This window comes from Somniosus microcephalus, chromosome 22 (assembly GCF_052327205.1).
Source record: "Somniosus microcephalus isolate GS21.2 chromosome 22, FLI_Smic_1.0, whole genome shotgun sequence".
NCBI classification, from domain to species: Eukaryota; Metazoa; Chordata; class Chondrichthyes; order Squaliformes; family Somniosidae; genus Somniosus; species Somniosus microcephalus.
Window position 1 is genome coordinate 19,774,280 of NC_141008.1, and position 21,044 is coordinate 19,795,323.

At 48.9% G+C, this 21,044-nt stretch overlaps 1 protein-coding gene across 2 annotated transcripts in view; it reads right to left on the minus strand.

Annotated features, from left to right (window-relative positions):
• Positions 1–4,651: 4,651 nt before the first annotated feature.
• Positions 4,652–21,044, minus strand: part of LOC147102082 (cytochrome P450 2D15-like) — a 55,267-nt gene continuing 38,874 nt past the window's right edge. For both annotated transcript variants that reach the window (XM_085964259.1, XM_085964260.1), the window contains exons 5-9: positions 17,198–17,371; positions 7,539–7,680; positions 6,869–7,056; positions 6,140–6,281; positions 4,652–5,706 (exon numbers count right to left, since the gene is read on the minus strand). In XM_085964259.1, the coding sequence (XP_085820385.1) occupies positions 5,525–5,706; positions 6,140–6,281; positions 6,869–7,056; positions 7,539–7,680; positions 17,198–17,371 (828 nt within the window). In that variant the 3' untranslated portion in view covers positions 4,652–5,524. The remainder of the gene's footprint in view (positions 5,707–6,139; positions 6,282–6,868; positions 7,057–7,538; positions 7,681–17,197; positions 17,372–21,044) is intronic.

Here is a 21,044-nt window from a genome sequence, read left to right on the forward strand (position 1 = left end):
GCAGTGGCCATCCACTCTTGTGCAATACTCAACACTTTATTCCAGCACCATGTGACTTTGTTTACTGACCCAGTCTTTGTATATAACTATAAAAAGAAAACTTACTTGTTAAAGTTCAATCTCTCCTTTGCACTTTTTTCAATCTTCATTAACCCTTTTTTCTTTTTCACAGCCAGATTAATAAAACAGAAGATTTGGAAACTTTGTTGAAGCTGAAGGCTATAGAGAGAGAGAGAGCAGGACAATGGGAATACTTTGGAATGTTCTCGCAAAGAGCTGGCACAGACTCAAAGGGCCTCCTTCTGTGCTGTAAACTTCTGTCTTTCTAGAAACGATCTTAGAGTAGCAGAAATTCAATGAGTTCTATTACCCCGTGATTTGGTTTTGCAGTTTTAACTCACACATCATGTAGCTCAGAAATCCCTATTATGACTATAATACTACATACATGCCAAGCTATAAAACTAGCAAAAGCTGACCAACAACAACAAATTGCATTGATATAGCGCCTCTACTGTAGATAAACACCCCAAAGTGCATCACAGAGGCGTAATCAGATATAAATGGACGGTGAGCAAAAGAAGGAGATATTAGGAGTGATGACCAACAACCTGGTCAGTTTCCGCTTTGGACGCAATCAACAACAACAAAAACAACTCGTACTTATATAGGAGAAACGGGCTTAAAGTGTGCCCAAAATTGCGCTAGTTTTGAAAAGTGTTTTTCCTCTCGAGATTCCGCTCAAATTCATTTGCATACCGCCGGACGTAGAATTTGCCATGAATCAGCGCAATTGGGCCGCGTTTAAAAACGTAATTTACCGTCACTAAGGATGTAATTTGAGATCATGGTTAGCACCATTTTAGCGCTGTGCACTTGGCGGAAGCCAGATTGGACGGGATCAAACAGGAGAGATGGGCACAAAGCTGGGAGGCAATGGCACATTCAAAGACCTTAGATAAAAAAGTAAGAATGGAAGGTGAAAGCTGGGTATTTTGAGCAGGGGATGATGATGACAGTTTTGAAGGGGAGGGGGAATAGTGCCCAAAGGGAGAGAACTGCTGATAATGTCAGTTAGCCTGGGGTCAGGAAGGGGAGTTGAGTGGTCATGAGTTGGGTGGGAAGGGCAATTAGGGAGCCAGGGGGAGGATCTCACTGATGAAATAAGCTTGGGGAGCATGGGTGGGAGATGAAGGAGCATCTTCATAAAATTGAGGTTCAGGCCAGGGTGGGTGGAAGACTGGGGCAGGACTGGGGCCTGGGGGCAAAGAGAAGGAGTGGATTCAGCAAAAAAAGCTACGCCAATAGTTTTGATCTTGGCAACAAAGAACTTGATAAGCTTAGTGTCTGAGGTGAGGGTGGAGGGCCTTGGGGAGAGGGCCCAGAAGGGTTTCCTGTTGAAGAGAATAAGATACTGAGATAAGAACATAAGAACATAAGAAGTAGGAGCAGGAGTAGGCCATACGGCCCCTCGGGCCTGCTCCGCCATTCAATAGAATCATGGCTGATCTGAACCTAGACTCACCTCCACTTCCCTGCCCGCTCCCCGTAACCCCTAATTCCCTTATCTGCCAGGTAACTGTCTATCTCCGTTTTAAATTTATTTAATGTCGCAGCTTCCACAGCTCTCTGGGGTAGCAAATTCCATAGATTTACTACCCTCTGAGTGAAGAAGTTTCTCCTCATCTCAGTTTTGAAATGGCAGCCCCTTATTCTAAGATTATGCCCCCTAATTCTAGTCTCACCCATCAGTGGAAACATCCTCACCGAATCCACCCGATCAAGCCCCCTCACAATCTTATATGTTTCGATAAGATCGCCTCTCATTCTTCTGAACTCCAATGAGTAGAGGCCCAACCTACTTAACCTTTCCTCATACGTCAACCCCCTCATCTCCGGAATCAACCGAGTGAACCTTCTCTGAACTGCCTTGAGAGCAAGTATATCTTTTCTTAAATATGGAAACCAAAACTGCACACAGTATTCCAGGTGTGGCCTCACCAATACCCTGTATAACTGCAGCAAGACCTCCCTGTTTTTATGCTCCATCCCCCTTGCAATAAAAGCCAAGATTCCATTGGCCTTCCTGATCACCTGCTGCATCTGCATACTAACTTTTTGTGTTTCATGCACCAGGACCCCCAGATCCCTTTGTACAGTAGCACTTTGCAGCTTTTCTCCATTTAGATAATAACTTGCTCTTTGATTTTTTCTGCCAAAGTGCATAACCTCACACTTTCCAGTATTATATTTCATCTGCCAAGTCTCTGCCCACTCACTTAGCCTGTCTATGTCCTTTTGCAGGTTTTTTATGTCCTCCTCACTCACTGCTTTCCCTCCTATCTTTGTATCGTCGGCAAACTTGGATACGTTGCACTCGGTCCCTTCCTCCAAATTGTTAATATAGATTGTAAAGAGTTGGGGTCCCAGCACCGACCCCTGCGGAACACCACTAGTTACTGATTGCCAGCCCGAGAACCAACCATTTATCCCAACTCTTTGTTTTCTGTTAGATAGCCAATCTTCCACCCATGCCAGTATATTACCCCCAATCCCGTGATTTTTTATCTTGATCGGTAATCTTTTGTGTGGCACCTTGTCAAATGCCTTTTGGAAGTCCAAATACACCACATCCACTGGTTCCCCCTTATCCACCCTGTATGATACGTCCTCAAAAAATTCGAGCAAATTTGTCAAATATGACTTCCCCTTCACAAAACCATGCTGACTGTCCTATTAAATTATGTTTATCCAAATGCCCTGTTACTGTTTCCTTAATAATGGACTCCAACATTTTACCAACCACAGATGTTAGGCTAACTGGTCTATAGTTTCCAGCCTTTTGTCTACTTCCCTTCTTAAATAAGGGCATTACATTAGCAGTTTTCCAATCTGCTGGGACCTTTCCTGAGTCCAGGGAGTTTTGGAAAATAATCACCAATGCATCCACAATCGCGAATGCTACTTCTCTCAAGACCGTAGGATGTAAGCCATCAGGTCTGGGGGATTTATCCGCCTTAAGTCCTATTATTATACTGAGTACCACCTTCTTAGTGATTTTAATTGTGTTTAGCTCCTCCCCCCCCCCATAGCCCCCTGTTTGTCCAGTGTTGGGATATTTTTAGTGTCCTCTACTGTAAAGACTGATACAAAATATTGGTTCAGCGTTTCTGCCATCTCCATGTTCCCCACCACTAATTTCCCGGTCTCATCCTCTAAGGGACCAACGTTCACTTTAGCCACCTTTTTTCTTTTTAATTAACTGTAGAAACTTTTGCTATCCGTTTTTATATTTTTTGCTAGTTTACTTTCATAATCTATCTTCCCTTTCTTAATTACTCTTTTAGTTATTGTTTGCTGGCTTTTAAATGCTTCCCAATCTTCTATCCTCCCACTAGATTTGGCTACTTTATATGCCCTTGTTTTCAGTTGGATACTATCCTTTAGTACATTACTAAGCCACGGATGGCTATCTTTTCTTTTACTCCCCTTTTTCCTCAGTGGAATATATTTATCTTGAAAGTTGTGAAATATCTCCTTGAATGTAAACCACTGCTCTTGTACCATCCTACACTTTAATCTATTTTCCCAGTCCACTTTAGTCAATTCTACTCTCATACCTTCATAGTTTCCTTTATTTAAGCTCAGTACGCTGGTTTGAGATCCAACTCTCTCACCCTCCAACTGAATTTGGAATTCAACCATGTTATGGTCACTTATTCCAAGGGGATCCTTTACTAGGACATCTTTTATTAACTCTGTCTCATTACACAGGACCAGATCTAAGAGTGCCTGCCCCCTGGTTGGTTCAGTTGCATACTGCTCAAGGAACCCATCCCTAATGCACTCTATGAACTCTTCCTCAAGGCTGCCACGCCCAATTTGATTTGTCCAGTCAATATGAAAGTTAAAAGCCCTCATGATCATAGCTGTCCCCTTATTACAAGCCCCAACTATTTCCTGATTTATACTCCGACCAACAGAGTTGCAACTGTTAGGAGGCCGATAGACTATGCCCACTAGTGACTTTTTCCCCTTATTATTCCTTATCTCCACCCAAATCGTTGGCTTGTTCGCTCTACACAGATGCGGCCGGACCTGCTGTGATTTCCAGCAAAAAAATGTTTTTTTGTCTGTTTTTTGTTTTTCATACAGACCCCAGCATCTGCAACATTTGACCCCTTGTGACCCCACCTCATTGTTCTTTGATGTAATGTTTTCCTGACTAACCTGTTTGGACACCATTCACACCTTTGATTGCTGTGATTATCTCTCTGCCGAGGTGTGATAAATGACAGTTAGAAAGATTACCTGTAATCACCTGGCATTATTCTCTGACTATATAAGCTGTGTCTTTATGCATCTCTCCATTTCGCCTGATGAAGCAGCAGTGCTCCGAAAGCTTGTGATTTCAAATAAAACTGTTGGACTATAACCTGGTGTTGTGTGACTTCTTACATAGGTGGAAGAAGTCGCGGGTTTGGGAGGTGCTGCCGAAGTAGCCTTGGCGAGTTGCTGCAGTGCATCTTGTAGATGGTACACACGGCATTCCGTTCTGTAATGTGTTTGTAATTAAATTTGTTCTGAGCAAAGCTACAATTTGAGCATGTTATGGGTTGAACTTTGAAAGTTTAGACGCTGATAGATCTGCTTTGTGTTTCCAGTATTTTCTATTTTTATTTAAGATACATGTTGGAGACATCATTACAATGTTGGTGCACCGATCCATTACACCTTTAGGGCTGCACATACTACACCCATTAAACAAACTGTACCAAGCGATACACAGATTTACATGACATTCAGAATAACTGGCCCAAACTAAACAATACGCAAAAGGATTTAAACAATTTTCTTTTTTGATAATTAACTAGATAAACAATTGGTAAAATTAGATCTGTCCTGTTGGTGTAAGTTTAAATCTGTAAATTAATGAAGACATTGACAGAAAGACTGAGAAGAAATGGTGAGCATTCCAACAGACCTGAGCAGTTGCTCAATCGCTTTTGCTCTAATGGCCTTTGATATTAGAGCAAAAGGGACGATTGTGAATCACCAGAAGGAGAAATCAGACGGGGAGTAATTCCTGCTTCTGATTGGCTATTGCGTGTTTTGCACTATTGCTGAAGACCAACTTCACCCTCACTGTTGCGTAGCAACCAATCAGTGCAGAATATCTGGGCAACTTTTGCTGAAAACTCTTGCCCACTGTGATTTCAATGGGCTCAGGTGACCAATTTCACAAAAGATGCTTAACCATTAACAGGAGGAGGAGACTCTAATCTCGCCTCTCTGCCAGATGGTCTTGGCTAGATCAGAATTTAGATCCCAGAAGCAAGGGAGCCGTGCTCCAGTGCACCACTAGGCATGTTCCTGTGAAAGCTACACTCCATAACAAAATGCTACACTCCATAACGTTAGGATTTCATACTTAAGAGGACAGAAAAAAAATTAGTGAGTGGATCAGTTTCAAAATGGAGAAGATGCAACTCTCCTCGTCTCTGCTGGGCATCCCCCATACATCTTATCTGAGTTTAACACACAGTCGATAAGGAAGTGGATTAAGGGTAATTCCATATTTGGCTTCCGTGCAGCTTGGTCTTGGCTCGTTTTCCGGGAGAAGGAATGTGAAATGTTGGAGCATGGATGTGAAGAACAGGAAGAGTTCGGTCTTTGCCAGCTGCTCCCCCAAGCACACGCGATGACCTGCAGGGTGAGGAGCGAGAGTAGTTAGTGCCTGCGGGAGAGAGGTCGGAGGGTCACTGCGGGGTCGCACTCATCGAACCGCAACTGGTTTCTCACACAGTCTTAAATTCCATGACCGTTCTGGCAGCGTCCAACCACATCGTAATCTCTCACAGAATCACAGTCACTTCCAACCTTGTTCAAAGTTAAGTAAATGTTATTCTATTTAATTTTATTCAATTAATATAAAATGTACTCTTTAGAAACTGGGTTAAACATAAGGGGCTTTGAGAGCTGACAAATTTAGATCTTAACTTATGGAATTTTATACATCCTCTTTGAGGTCCAGGAGCAGACTAAGACCCCCACTTCTACACAGAGATGTGGTGAGACCTCCATTAATTCACAGCTACATATTTTGATACATGTAAAAATCCCTTGAATTCTACATCACCTGCGGAGAATGGGAGGAAGGCGTCTGGTTTCACAAACTTCCCCTCCGAGTTAAGGAAGTGACCTGGATTAAACTGGTGTGGAGTCGACCAAAAGTTTTCATCAAACAAGGCGGAGGAAATGTTTGGATAGATCATTGTTCCCTATAAGTCATTTAAAGACACGCATTAGCCAAGAATATATTTGTAATAGACCGTCAGAGCAATAAGGAGGAGCCCACCACTTGTTACCTTGTATTCTGACCGTTCCCTCTAGATTGAGGACCATAACTCGTAACTAGTCCCAGATGCTTGTCTCCCCATCACAGACAAATGGCATCTAAACTACTCCCACCCCCTCCCCCCCGCCATACACCGAGAAACCTCTGTTCATCACCACATCTACCTGTTCCCTGCAGTCCATCAGCAATGCCATGGGAGATCTACTACTGTAGTATAAGAAAAAACAACAGAGGCCTCCTCCTGTCAGGAGCTGCTCACTGACTGACTTACAGGCACATCTAACATATCAATGGTATCTGTTTTAGAGAAACTCGGCTCTTTAAGATATAGGGAGCAGATCTGTTAACTAGAATCTTCATATTTCCTAATAATGAGGGCTCACTACAGCAGTGAACGCCTTGAGAAAATCCACAATTATAATTGAGTAGGAGTTGTGCTTTCAGAGACAGACAGGTCTTGGGGGTGGAGTGGTGGGGGGCTGCATATCCAAGATTAATTCCAGACTGTACCTTAGGGATTGTGAATCCCATCACCTCCGTATCTCTGTATGTTTGATGAGGAAGTGAAATTGGAACAATATTTCCAAAGCGTTGGATTTCATGGATAACAGCATTAGTGTACGGCATGTTCTCACGGTCTTCCAACATTGGCTTTCTCTCCTTCCCAACTACTCTCTCAATCTCTTCATGGACTTTAGCTGCAGAAGCAAAAACAGAACAACTCCTGAGGATCAGTTGAAAGAAAGAACTTGCATTTATATAGCACCTTTCACAACCTCGAGATGTCCCAAAGAGTTTCACAGCCAATAAGGTACTTTTTTGAAGTGTAATCACAGCAGGAAGTACTGCAGCACATTCCTGCACAGCAAGATCCCACAAACATCAATGAGATAAGTGATCAGATCATCTGTTTTAGGGAATAGCAAATAGAGGATTCAAAACCTGTCTTACTGAATATAGGATCATTCCATTCAGGGCTGTAGGCAGAAAATGAACAATTTGTAACCTTACTTCCAAATGAACTTTTCCTCCTCCTACAAGTCATTCCAGTAATCTTCTTTGCTCGCCCGCATTTGACCCCTCCATCTTAGTTCACAATGACATCTTCCGCCTCCCCTCTTCCACAGTCCATAACGGCATCTATCACCCAGCCAGGTATAGGAAGCCTATCTATACTTACACTGAAGCTCTGGATGTAGCACCATGAAGAGCAGGGCCCAGCGCAGGGTGGTGGAGGTGGTCTCTGTACCTGCGACAAAGAGGTCAATAATCGTCCTTGTCAAATTGGATTCCAGGAAACTTGTCTTGGGATCGTGCTTCATCTAAAATCAGTTAAAAAAAGAAATCCGTGATAATATATGGAATCATAGATAGAATCATAGAATGAGACAGAACAGAGAGACAGACAGAGGCCATTTGGCCAATCATGCTTGTGCCCTGGACACACTGACTCCAGTTCCCCTGGACACACTGACTCCAGTTCCCCTGGACACACTGACTCCAGTTCCCCTGGACACACTGACTCCAGTTCCCCTGGACACACTGACTCCAGTTCCCCTGGACACACTGACTCCAGTTCCCCTGGACACACTGACTCCAGTTCCCCTGGACACACTGACTCCAGTTCCCCTGGACACACTGACTCCAGTTCCCCTGGACACACTGACTCCAGTTCCCCTGGACACACTGACTCCAGTTCCCCTGGACACACTGACTCCAGTTCCTCTAGACAAACTGACTCCAGTTCCTCTGGACACACTGACTACAGTTCCCCTGGACACATTGACTCCAGTTCCACTGGACACACTGCCTCCAGTTCCCCTGGACACACTGACTCCAGTTCCTCCAGACACACTGACTCCAGTTCCTCTGGACACACTGACTCCAGTTCCCCTGGACACACTGACTCCAGTTCCCCTGGACACACTGACTCCAGTTCCCCTGGATACACTGATTCCAGTTCCCCTGGACACACTGACACCAGTTCCCCTGGACACACTGACTCCAGTTCCCCTGGACACACTCACTCCAGTTCCCCAGGACACATTGACTCCAGTTCCCCTGGACACACTGACTCCAGTTCCCCTGGACACACTGACTCCAGTTCCCCTGGACACACTGACACCAGTTCCCCTGGACACACTGACACCAGTTCCCCTGGACACACTGACTCCAGTTTCCCAGGACAAACTGACACCAGTTCACCTGGACACACTGACTCCAGTTCCCCTGGACACATTGACTCCAGTTCCCCTGGACACATTGACTCCAGTTCCCCTGGACACACTCACTCCAGTTCCCCTGGACACACTGACTCCAGTTCCCCTGGACACACTGAATCCAGTTCCCCTGGACACACTGACTCCAGTTCCCCTGGACACACTGACTCCAGTTCCCCTGGACACACTGACACCAGTTCCCCTGGACACACTGACTCCAGTTCCCCTGGACACACTGACACCAGTTCCCCTGGACACACTGACTCCAGTTCCCCTGGACACACTGTCTCCAGTTGCCCTGGACACACTGACTCCAGTTCCCCTGGACACACTGACTCCAGTTCCCCTGGACACACTGACTCCAGTTCCCCTACACACACTGACTCCAGTTCCCCTGGACACACTGACTCCAGTTCCCCTGGACACACTGACTCCAGTTCCGCTGGACACACTGACTCCAGTTCCCCTGGACACACTGACTCCAGTTCCCCTGGACACACTGACTCCAGTTCCCCTGGACACACTGACACCTGTTCCCTGGACACACTGACACCAGTTCCCCTGGACACACTGTCTCCAGTTCCCCTGGACACAATGACTCCAGTTCCCCTGGACACACTGACTCCAGTTCCCATGACACACTGACTCCAGTTCCCCTGGACACACTGACTCCAGTTCCCCTGGACACACAGACTCCAGTTCCCCTGGACACACTGACTCCAGTTCCCCTGGACACACTGACTCCAGTTCCCCATGACACACTGACTCCAGTTCCCCTGGACACACTGACTCCAGTTCCCCTGGACACACAGACTCCAGTTCCCCTGGACACACTGACTCCAGTTCCCCTGGACACACAGACTCCAGTTCCCCTGGACACACTGACTCCAGTTCCCCTGGACACACTGACTCCAGCTCCCCATGACACACTGACTCCAGTTCCCCTGGACACACTGACTCCAGTTCCCCTGGACACACTGACTCCAGTTCCCCTGGACACACTGGCCTAGAAATTCAGTTGCGTTCGCCAGCCGTTAGCGCCATAAGAGGTGTAGATTTCGAGCGCTAGGCACTTTGCGCCCGGGCGCAGAGCGATCTGCGCCTACGCCCAACTTCAGTTGACATTTTGCGCCGGCGCAAAGTGTTTGCATGCGCTCAGCTGCGCGCGCACCTTATGACGTCATTTCGTCGTGCAACGCCGTTTGTGCGCCCCAAAGCGGAACTTCAGTGGCGCCCGCCCAATGTGGGCGTGGCGCTGCTTAGAACTGTGAAGTGGAATGCAGCAGAGGCCCTGCGGGCCTCGGGGAGCGCTAATTAAAGAGCACTTAGACTGAGGTATAAAGGCCAGCCATTTTGCTGCAATGACTTTAGTGCTTTGGATTTCTGGACAGAGACCAAGGAACAGACCTTACTGATTTGGGACAACATAGGAGAGGTATTTTTGGCTCCTGGCCAGAGCTTGGAAATTTGACTCATTGTGATTTGACTGTTTGCAAGTATATTATGGGGGCTGCATGGGGTTCCAACCCTCAGTTCCAGCATTATGTGCGAAGGGCTCGCAGACGCTGTGTGAGAGGGGCAGCCATGCCTAGATGCAGAGGGGCCATCAGGCGTCTGCAACGTAGGCCTTACCCACTCAGGGAATACCGGCAGCAGGTGTCCTATCTCACCATGACTGCCGCGCATTGTGTGAAGAGGCTGCGCTTCAGAAGGGAGGTGGTTGCAGAGATCTGCCAGCTGCTTCACAGAGATCTGCGTCCACAGCTGATGTGCAGGACGTCTCTGTCGGTGGAAGTGAAGGTCACGGTGGCTCTGAACTTTTATGCAAGCGGCTCCTTCCAAGCCGCTGCTGGGGACATAGCGAACATCTCCCAGTTCGCCGTGCATCGCTGCATCCGGCAGGTCACCGATGCCCTTTTCGCAAGGAGACACCAATTCATCTCCTTCCCCATGACCCTAGAGAGGCAGGAGCAGCGTGCAGTCGGATTTGCCAGGATCGCCGACTTCCCCATGGTGCAGGGCGCCATTGACTGCACGCATGTGGCTATGCGGGCACCTATCGACAATGCCGAGGATTACCGCAACCGGAAGGGCTACCATTCCCTCAATGTACAGCTGGTGTGTGACCACAGGCAGCGCATCCTAGCTGTCAATGCCCGCTTTCCAGGAAGCAGCCACGATGCATTTATCCTGCGCCAGACTACTGTGGCTGACATGTTCCAGGCACAGCCTCCCCAAAGGGGATGGCTTATCGGGGACAAGGGCTACCCTTTGTGTACATGGCTCATGACCCCGCTCCGCGCGCCCAGGACCCCTGCTGAGGAGGCATACAACGAAAGCCATCAAGCCACAAGGAACATCATAGAGCAAACGATTGGCGTCCTCAAGCAACGGTTCCGCTGCCTGGATCGTTCCGGCGGATCTCTACAGTATTCGCCGGATAGAGTCTCCCAGTTCGTCGTCGTTTGCTGCATGCTGCACAACCTGGCTATCCGCAGGACTCAGGCACTGCCACCTCACGTTGGACCACCACCTCAGGAGGAGGAGCAGGAGGAGCATGAGGAGGAGGAGGAGGAGGAGGAGGAGTACCAGCCCAGGAGGGAGCCACAAGATCCAAGGGCCGTCCGCCGGCGGCTTATTGAACGACACTTCTAGGCCCCCTGTCAGGGAATGGCTTGTGGCAATGAACGCACCAAAATGCAGCCGCTCCGCAAGCCCTCAGCCGGTTAACGCAACAACCACTTGAAACATGACACATGGACAAGCTGAATAAATAAAAAGCTTCATTTAACAAACTCAGGGCCCTTCCCACATGAAACACAAAAACAGACAAGACCCCCAAAAAACAGTCAAAAACATATCTCACTCCCACAACCTGGGGAGCAATAACAAAACTTGTCCATCCAATTGGCCTTCATCCTCGGCCTTACCAAGACAAACCCCCCCCATACAGAACACAAACACCCCCCATCTAAAAAAACATTTGCCATCATCTTCGGCCTTACCAAAATAAACCCCCCCCATACAGAACACAAACACCCCCATATAAAAAAACATTTGGCAGCACACTCTACTTGGTGTGCCGAGAGGGCGAGTCCTTGTGCAGGCTTCTCCGGCCCCTGCCCGACCTGCTGCTCCGCCTCAACCTGGGCCCTGTGGGTGTTGCAAGGCTGGGGGAAGGCTCCTGAGGGGCACAAAGCGTGACGGCAGATGCCTTTGGGGGTCGGCCTAGACGAGGTCCGGCCCTGGAGGGGCCGGCTGCTGACTGCTGCAGCTGTGGCTGGGCAGCATCAGTCTCTCCAGCAGCTCGTCGCAGCTTTGCTGGGGGAGTGGCAGTGGCGGCTGCAGCAATGGGGGCAAGCTGGCTGATGGCAGGCGCTCGCTGGTCGCCAGAGACACTGGCACTCGGCCGGGCTGGCACTGCAGCAAGCGCAGCAATCTGGTGAAGGCCAGACCGCTGTGCTGCAGCAGCGCGGCGGGTGCCCTGGCGATGCGTCCGTGACACAGCGAGTGTGGCAGAAGTGAGTGCCCGTACTGCCCTGGTCTGTGCCCGCATCAGACCAGCCAGTGTCTGCACGGCACCACTCATGAACTCTCGACTCGCGTCCTGTGCTGCCGCGAGTTGTTCGACACCCCTGGCCTGTGAGTCCCCGAAATCGGCCACACTATGAGCCAGGGACTCAATGGCCTGAGGCAACTGTCCCACAACCCCCATGAACTCGGTGTGGCGCCGCTCCGAATCCACGGACATTTGATCAAGGAGGCGCACCTCCTGGGCGAGGACCGTCTCCGGACTGGAGGCCGGACTCTCCCTCTGGGGAGAAGGCCGCCGAGCTGGCCGACCCTTCCCGCGTGGCTGGACGCCACTGGGCCCAGCAACTGCCCTCCCCTGCAACACTTCCCCCCTCTGGGGAGAAGGCAGCCGTGCTGCCCGACCCTTCCCGCGTGGCTGGACGCCACTGGGCCTAACAACTGCCCTCCCCTGCAACACTTCCCCCCTCTGGGGAGAAGGCAGCCGTGCTGCCCGACCCTTCCCGCGTGGCTGGACGCCACTGGGCCCAGCAACTGCCCTCCCCTGCAACACTTCCCCCCTCTGGGGAGAAGGCAGCCGTGCTGCCCGACCCTTCCCGCGTGGCTGGACGCCACTGGGCACAGGAGCTACACCCCCCTGCAACACTTCCCCCTGGCTCTCCTCCAGGCAAGACGTGTCCCCTCCATTGCCATCCCCTGGCGCGGATGAGGGTTCCCCCGATGTGCCGCCTTCCTCTTGGTCCTCGTCGTCCTCCTCTTCCGAGGGACTGACACTCGCAGCTTCAGGGACCTCCTCCTCACCAGCTGAAAGCAGGAAGGCGCAAGAGTAGCTTTAGAGTGAGGACAGGGCATCAGCGAGGGAGGCATGAGTGGTGGCATTATGCGCATTGGTGGGACAGTGGCAAAGGATGTAGATCTGAAGCGCAAGGGGAACGAGAGAGGTCCAAACGGTCATGTCCTTACCATTGGGGCCCAGCACAGGGTCGGCATCTCCAATAGCAACGGGGCCAATCTCCCGGGCACGCATGAGTCGAGCCACGCGCTCCTCCAGGTCACTGAGCTCCTGGAACTGGACACGGCCTCCCCCGGTGACAGTCCGGCTCTTCAGATTCTGCGCCAGCTTGGCCTGCAAGAGAAAGGACGGCCTCTAAGTACAGTGTGGTGCCCTGTTGTTGTGTGCACTGCCTCCCATGGTCGAATAGCTTGGCCAGTGTGGTGCCCTGTTGTTGTGTGCACTGCCTCCCATGGTCGAATAGCTTGGCCAGTGTGTCAAGTGCAGAAAGTGCTACTGATGATCATGCCAGTGCCATAGCTGCTGGAGGAGGGCTGGCCATTAGGCCTTTGAGGTCCCTTTGCCCCTAATGTGAGGTGCACATGCAAGGATGAGGAGGACACTGGAAAGGGTACTCACCCTGACCAACCGAGTGAGGTCGTTGAACTTCTTGCGGCATTGGTCACCAGTCCTGGGGACATCGCTGTTGGCTGTGACCCTCTGGGCGATTTCCCTCCAGGCTCTCCTGTACAGCCTCTTGGGAGCCTTCTTGCCACTGTCCGGGCACAAGATATCTCTTTTCTTCTCCAAACCCCTAAGCAGCACCCTCAAAGCATGCTCTGAGAAGCGCTGCGCTCGTTCACGGGCCTTCTGCATGGCTTCAGGCGCTATTTGGGTCCAGCAGCAGTGTTCAGGCCTAGCTGGAGGGCTCCACTATCCAGGGCATGGCAGTAGACCAAGTCGATCCTTCCCCCTTTAAGAGCTGGCCGGCGTCAGGGTGTCTGCTGTCAATCAAAACATGACCGCACCTGCGCTGCGCCCGGCCTCGGCGTTATCACTCTGCACCGCCGGCTTAGCGCCTAAAGATAGGGGTGCAACGCCAGTTTCAGCGCTCGCCCAAACTCCTTGGCCAAAGCTACTGAATATCGGCAAAGTGGCCTCCACTTTCCGGCGGGCGCTAACTTTAGCGCCCGCCTGACTTTACCGCCCCAAAAGTGGCTATACTGAATTTCTAGGCCTCTGACTCCAGTTCCCCTGGACACACTGACACCAGTTCACCTGGGCTAAGCTGTTAGTTATTCTCAACCAGGCTAAAAACTGCCGTCAGTAAAGTAAGTAGGAGAAAAATCACTCCTGTTCACTGTCCTCCTTATATGGGCTGGATTTTCTGAATGGGAAGCTTTTGGAGGTGCGACTGCTGCTTGCCAGGTCTCAGTCCCGCCTCCATCAGCTTCTGGCCAACCAGCGGGAATTTTCCCTGATTGACCTTGTTAACCCGCCCGGTGGGCTCAGCAGGCCAATTAGGGGGAAGTCAGTGACAGAGTACGTCAACGTCGGACGTGCCATCTGTCAAGAACTTTTGAAAGAAGAAATGTCATCGTTTGACAGCTCTGTCAAACACTGACATTCTGTGTAGTTTGATGAGTCCTTGTGTTCAGGGCTCATCAAACCTTTCTACTTTGCAGAAATTAGCTGGCTGTTGGATCGGAGGATGCAACAGCCAGTCTCTGATCTCTACAATGGAGATGCTGGGGACTCCGGCTCCAAAGCAGCTGAAGGCTGCAGGTAGAAACAAAGGTAAGTTAACATTTTCTAACACTTTGCACTCAGTTTACATACTTACCACTCCACACTTGCATCCATCACTCACCTCTACATCGCACTTTCAGACCCCTCCGACCCCCGCAGGCATGCAACTCATCTCCTACACCTCGATGGGTTTCCCCCAGGTCGGGAAGCCCACACTTCAGAACGAAAAATGGGGATAATCCTATTTTCTGCCTGTTAACTACCTGTTGTCGGGCAGTTAATAGGCTTTAATCCCTTCCTGCCTCCAAGGAGACAGGACCCGGGGCAGGGCGGCTTCCCGCCTCCTGGCAAGAGGGCATGGAGATGGGTTGGAGGCGGGTTTGCCACCTGCACCCAAATTCTGGAACTTTCCCAGCGGTCCCGCCTCCTCGGGGCTGAGAAAATCCAGCCCTATGTGTCCATTAAGTGAGCACATGACCAGCCCTGGCTGTGATACCTCCCCATGGTGAAACAACCTGGTAACACCCATAGCCTGAGCATCATTACAAAAAATGGCCACTTGAACAAAGTATACAGAACACTGCATTTATACAGTGCCTTTCATGGATTAAAGCCACAAGTGCTTTGCAGAAGCAAAAATCACCAGACACTGAGAAGTGGGGAGAACGACTAGGGATGGGGCCAAAAATAAGATTAAAGTGGTCGATTTTGAGGAGGCCAACCATGGGACCATGTCCAAGGATAAGACACTGCCTGCATAAGAGGAGGAAAGAAAAGAGAAGAAAATTGGAAGCAAAACAAAATACAAAATAAAATGTGAGAGTGTTGAACACAAGTATAAATGTGGATGATATAAGGGTTCGGCACTTTGATGCTTCAACCGGACCCACGGATGGTTGGAGACGTGATTGTACCTGCATTACCCCACATGGTGAGTTCCTGGTTTCAGAGTGGAGCGCAAACACATCTCCACAGGGAGAGAGAGAGGAGGAACTGCTAAGGGAGTCACCTCAGGATGATCATAGTATTAAAGAATCTTACAGCACAGAAGGAGGCCATTCATTCCATCGTGCCTGTGCCGGCTCTTTGATGGAGCTCTCCAATTACATCGAATTACATAGAATGTACTGCACTGAAACAGGCCATGGGCCCAGCCAGTCCATGCTGACGTTTATGCTCCACACGAGCCTCCTCCTATCCTTCCTCATCTAAATCTATTAACATAACCCTCTATTCCCTTTTCCCTCGCACGCTTATCTAGCTTCCCATTAAATGCATCTATTCTATTCGCCCTGTGGTAGCGAGTTCCACTCCCTGTGGCGAGTTCCTCATTCTCACCAGTCACTGGGTAAAGAAGTTTATTCTGAATTACCTATTTGATTTCTTGGTGACTATCTTATGTTGATGGCCTCTAGTTTTGCTCTTCCCCACAAGTGGAAATATTCTTTCTGTGTCTATTCTATCAAAACTTTTCAATATTTTAAGGATCTATATTAGGTCACCCCTCAGCCTTCTCTTTTCAAGAGAAAAGAGGCCCAGCCTGTTCATCCTTTCCTGATTGGTATAACCTCGCAGTTCTGTTATAATTACACCCTCTCCAGTGCCTCTATATTTCCTTTTATAATATGGTGACCAGAACTGTACGCAGTACTCCAAGTGTGGTCTAACTAAGGTTCGATACAAGTTTAGTATAACTTCACTACTTTTCAATTCTATCCCTTTAGAAATAAACCCTAGTGCTTGGTTTGCTTTTTTTATGGCCTTATTAACCTGCGTCGTTACTTTTAGTGATTTATGTATTTGTATTCCGAGATCCCTTTACTCCTCTACCCCATTTAGATTCTTATTTTCCAAGTAATATGTGACCTCCTTATTTTTCTGACCAAAATGTAATACCTCACATTTATCTGCGTTGAAATTAATTTGCCAATTATATGCCCATTCTGGAAGTTTATTAATGCCTTCTTGTAGTTTGTTGCAGTCCTCCGCGGTATTGACTATCTCCCACCACCCCCCTCCAAATTTGGTGTCATCCGTAAATTTAGAAATTCTGTTTTTGATTCCAAAGTCTAAATTGTTAATCTAAATTGTGACCAGTGGTCCCAGCACTGATCCTTGTGGGACCCCGCTTCCCACCTTCGGGCACACTGTATAGCTACACTTTACCCCGACTCTCTGCTTTCCATCTCGCAGCCAGCTAGCTATCCATAGTCCCCACTCCCCGACTCTTTCCCCATAGCCCTGCAATTTTCTTTCTTTCTAAGTATATATCCAAATTCCTTTTGAAAGTTTGATGCTATGTAACTACCAATAGCTAGTTCAAGAGCACCAATAGGCCTCATGGGGAGGGAATGTCTACTGGCTGTTAAAAGGGGGATCAGAGGAGGCAGAAAATATCTTCAAAACAGGGAAGTGGAGGCCTAACAACAAATGCAAAGAATACTGCCTGTAATATGCTCCAATTACATTCTCCTTCTCTGCTAAGAAGGCAATACTCATTACAAAAAGAGGATTTAAAACACATACATACAACACTGCCTGTAATATGCTCCAGGATCCATTACATACCTTCTCCTTCTCTGCCATGAAAGCATCAATGAAGTCCCTGGGCTCATTTGGATTGTATAATTCTTTATGCTCGGTGATTATTTCCTGTATAAAGTGTATGATTTTCTCTTGATTTTCAAATATCTTATTGTGTGGACCGGGGAAGTGACGAATAAAGGGCAACGCATTCAACAGCTGCAACAAACACAGGGTTTGAAATTAAATGCATTTGTTTACACTTTTCTGATTCTGCTGAAAATGGTGAACACAGACATTCATCCCATTATATTTACAATGAACCCAGCACAAAGAGGAATTATTTCCCCTGTCATCTAAATCTGGTATCTTAGCAAATAATATCAACTGTGTCAGTCACTATCTCTGTTAATCCACATCGAATTCCAATGAGTTTGCTTATAAACATAATCCTCAGACATCCGTGTTGGTTTGGCTTGACTGCCTTTGCTGTGATTAGGGGGATATTTTAATATTTTCTAAATTCAGTGAAAAAGTAGACATAAATTACACCTATTGTTCCATTAAAATTACCAAACTGAGGAAAGTATTTCTCGATGCTGTAGAATTACTGCCCTTAGAATAGACTCCAATATTTTTCCCAGTGTCACCATAATTCCCAGGATAAGCCCATGATTCCCAGGCTCATAAAGTATTTCTGACGATTTTACAGATTGTGAGCTAGATTTCCTTCCAGCTCATCGCCCATTTCGGATTAAAATCGGGGATGCACAAGAGGACAGATTTGGAGCAGCACAGAGATCTTGGAGGGCTGGAGGAGGCTACAGAGATAGGGAGGTGCAAGGCCATGGAGGGATTAGAAATCCAGGATGGGAATTTTAAAATCAAGTCCTTGCCGGACTGGGAGCCAATGTAGGTCAGCGAACACAGGGGTGATGGGTGAACGGGACTTGGTGCAAGTTAGGACATGGGCAGCAGAGTTTTGAATGACCTCCAGATTACGGTGGGTGGAATGTGGGAGGCCGGCCTGGAGCGCATTGGAAGTGTTGGACAATCTGCAGGCCAAAGATGTATCAAGTAGGTGACTGATATCTTCAGTGCCTGCATTAATAACTTCACTACTTTTCCCAATGGAAAACTGGGAACAATAAAAAAGAGGGCGTTGCAGTTTTTTCAAATAGCCTCAAAGTCTAGAGCAGTAATAATGGCCACCCATGTGGCGCTATATGCTCCTGTACAAATGGTGGTGCATTCAGGTGCCACATGGGCAATCACTCCATCCATGTGCAGCTTGGCAGTGGCCATCAGGGCAGGATTATGCAGGTGAATTCCCTTTCCCCAGGCAGCAGTCATATGCCTTTATTTTAACCTAATCCACCATCCCACTTTACTTGACCCACTAAGAAAAAGGCAAGGTTGGCTCCCTAGGAGACCAAGGCTGCCCTCTGGCGCCTAAGTTCATGACAACTCTAGGACAGCGGCATACACCTGCTGAGCACAGGTATAATGAGCTGCATGCATCCATCAGATCGTCATCAAACACACCATAAGAATGTTCAAGGAGTGCTTCAGATGTATAGACAGATGAAGCCTGCTGCATGCTCCTCAACTTTTATTTTATTCGTTCCTGGGATGCGGGCATCGCTGGCAAGGCCAGCATTTATTGCCCATCCCTAATTGGCCTTGAGAAGGTGATGGTGAACCGCCTTCGTGAACCGCTGCAGTCAGTGTGGTGAAGATACTCCCGCAGTGCTGTTAGGGAGGGAGTTCCAGGATTTTGACCCAGCAACGACGAAGGAACGGCGATATATTTCCAAGTCAGGATGGTGTGTGACTTGGAGGGGAACTTGGAGGTGATGGTGTTCCCATGCGCCTGCTGCCCTTGTCCTTCTAGGTGGTAGAGGTCACGGGTTTGGGAGGTGCTGCCGAAGAAGCCTTGGCGAGTTGCTGCAGTGCATCTGGTAGATAGTATACACTGAAGCCACGGTACGCCGGTGGTGGAGGGAGTGAATGTTTAAGGTGGTGGATGGGGTGCCAATCAAGCGGGTTGCTTTGTTCTGGATGGTGTCGAGCTTCTTGAGTGTTGTTGGAGCTGCACTTATCCAGGCAAGTGGAGAGTATTCCATCACAATCCTTACTGGTGCCTTGTAGATGGCGCAAAGGCTTTGGGGAGTCAGGAGGTGAGACACTCACCGCAGAATACCCAGCCTCTGACCTGCTCTTGTTGCCACAATATTTATGTGGCTGGTCCAATTAAGTTTCTGGTCAATAATGACCCCCAGGATGTTGATGGTGGGGCATTCAATGATGGTGATGCCATTGAATGTCAAGGTGAGCTGATTAGACTCTCGCTGGTTGGAGATAGTCATTGCCTCGCACTTTTGTGGCGCGAATGTTACTTGCCACTTATCAGCCAAAGCCTGAATGCCGTCCAGGTCTTGCTGCCTGCGGGCATGGACTGCTTCATTATCTGAGGAGTTGTGAATAGAACTGAACACTGTGTCATCAGCGAATATCTCCATTTCTGACCTTATGATGGAGGGAAGGTCATTGATGAAGCAGCTGAAAATGGTTGGGCCTAGGACACTGCCCTGAGGAACTCCTGCAGTGATGCCTTGGGGCTGAGATGATTGACCTCCAACCACCACAACCATCTTCCTTTGTGCTAGGTATGACTCCAGCCAATGGAGGGTTTTCCCCCTGATTCCCATTGACTTCAGTTTTACTAGGGCTCCTTGATGCCACACTCAGTCAAATGCTGCCTTGATGTCAAGGGCAGTCACTCTCACCTCAACTATGGAATTCAGCTCTTTTGTCCATGTTTGGACCAAGGCTGTAATGAGGGCTGGAGCCAGGTCCTGGCAGAACCCAAACTGAGCATCATTAGCAGGTTATTGGAGAGTAAGTGCCGCTTGATAGCGCTGTCGATGACACCTTCCATCACTTTGCTGATGATTGAGAGTAGCCTGATGGGGCGGTAATTGGCCGGATTGGATTTGTCCTGCTTTTTGTGGACAGGACATACCTGGGCAGTTTCCCACATTGTTGGGTTGATGCCAGTGTTGTAGCTGCACTGGAACAGCTTGGCTAGAAGCGCGGCTAGTTCTGGAGCACAAGTCTTAAGCACAGCAGCCGAGCTGTTGTCGGGGCCCATAGCCTTTTCTGTATCCAGTGTGTTCAGCTGTTTCTTATAGTCCTGTGTTGCAGCTTCCCCAGGTTGGCACCTCATTTTTAGGTATGCCTGGTGCTGCTCCCAGCATGCTCTTCTGCACTCCTCATTGAACCAGTGTTGGTGACTTGATGGTGTTGGTTGAGTGAGGGATATGCCAGGGCATAAGGTTACAGATTGTGGTGGAATACAATTCTGCTGCTGCTGATGGCCCGCAGCGCCTCATGGATGCCCAGTTTGGAGTTGCTTGATCTGTTCTGAATCTATCCCATTTAGCACAGTGGTAGTGCCACACAACATGATGGAGGGTGCCCTCAGTGCGAAGATAGGACTTCGGCTCCACAAGGACTGTGCAATGGTCACTGCTACCAATGCTGTCATGGACAGATGCATCTGCGACAGTTAGATTGGTGAGGACGTGATCAAGTAGGTTTTACCCTCGTGTTGGTTCTCTCACCACCCGTCGCAGGTCCAGTCTGGCAGCTCTGTCCTTCAGAACTTGGCCAGCTCGGTCAGTAGTGGTGCTACCGATCCATTCTTGGTGATGGACATTGAAGTCCCCCACCCAGAGGACATTCTGTGCCCTTGCTACCCTCAGTGCTTCTTCCAAGTGATGTTCAACATGGAGGAGTACTGATTCAGGGAGGGCGGTAGGTGGTAATCAGCAGGAGGTTTCCTTGCCCATGCTCACACAGGACCACTGTACCAGTGCCTCTGGTGGGT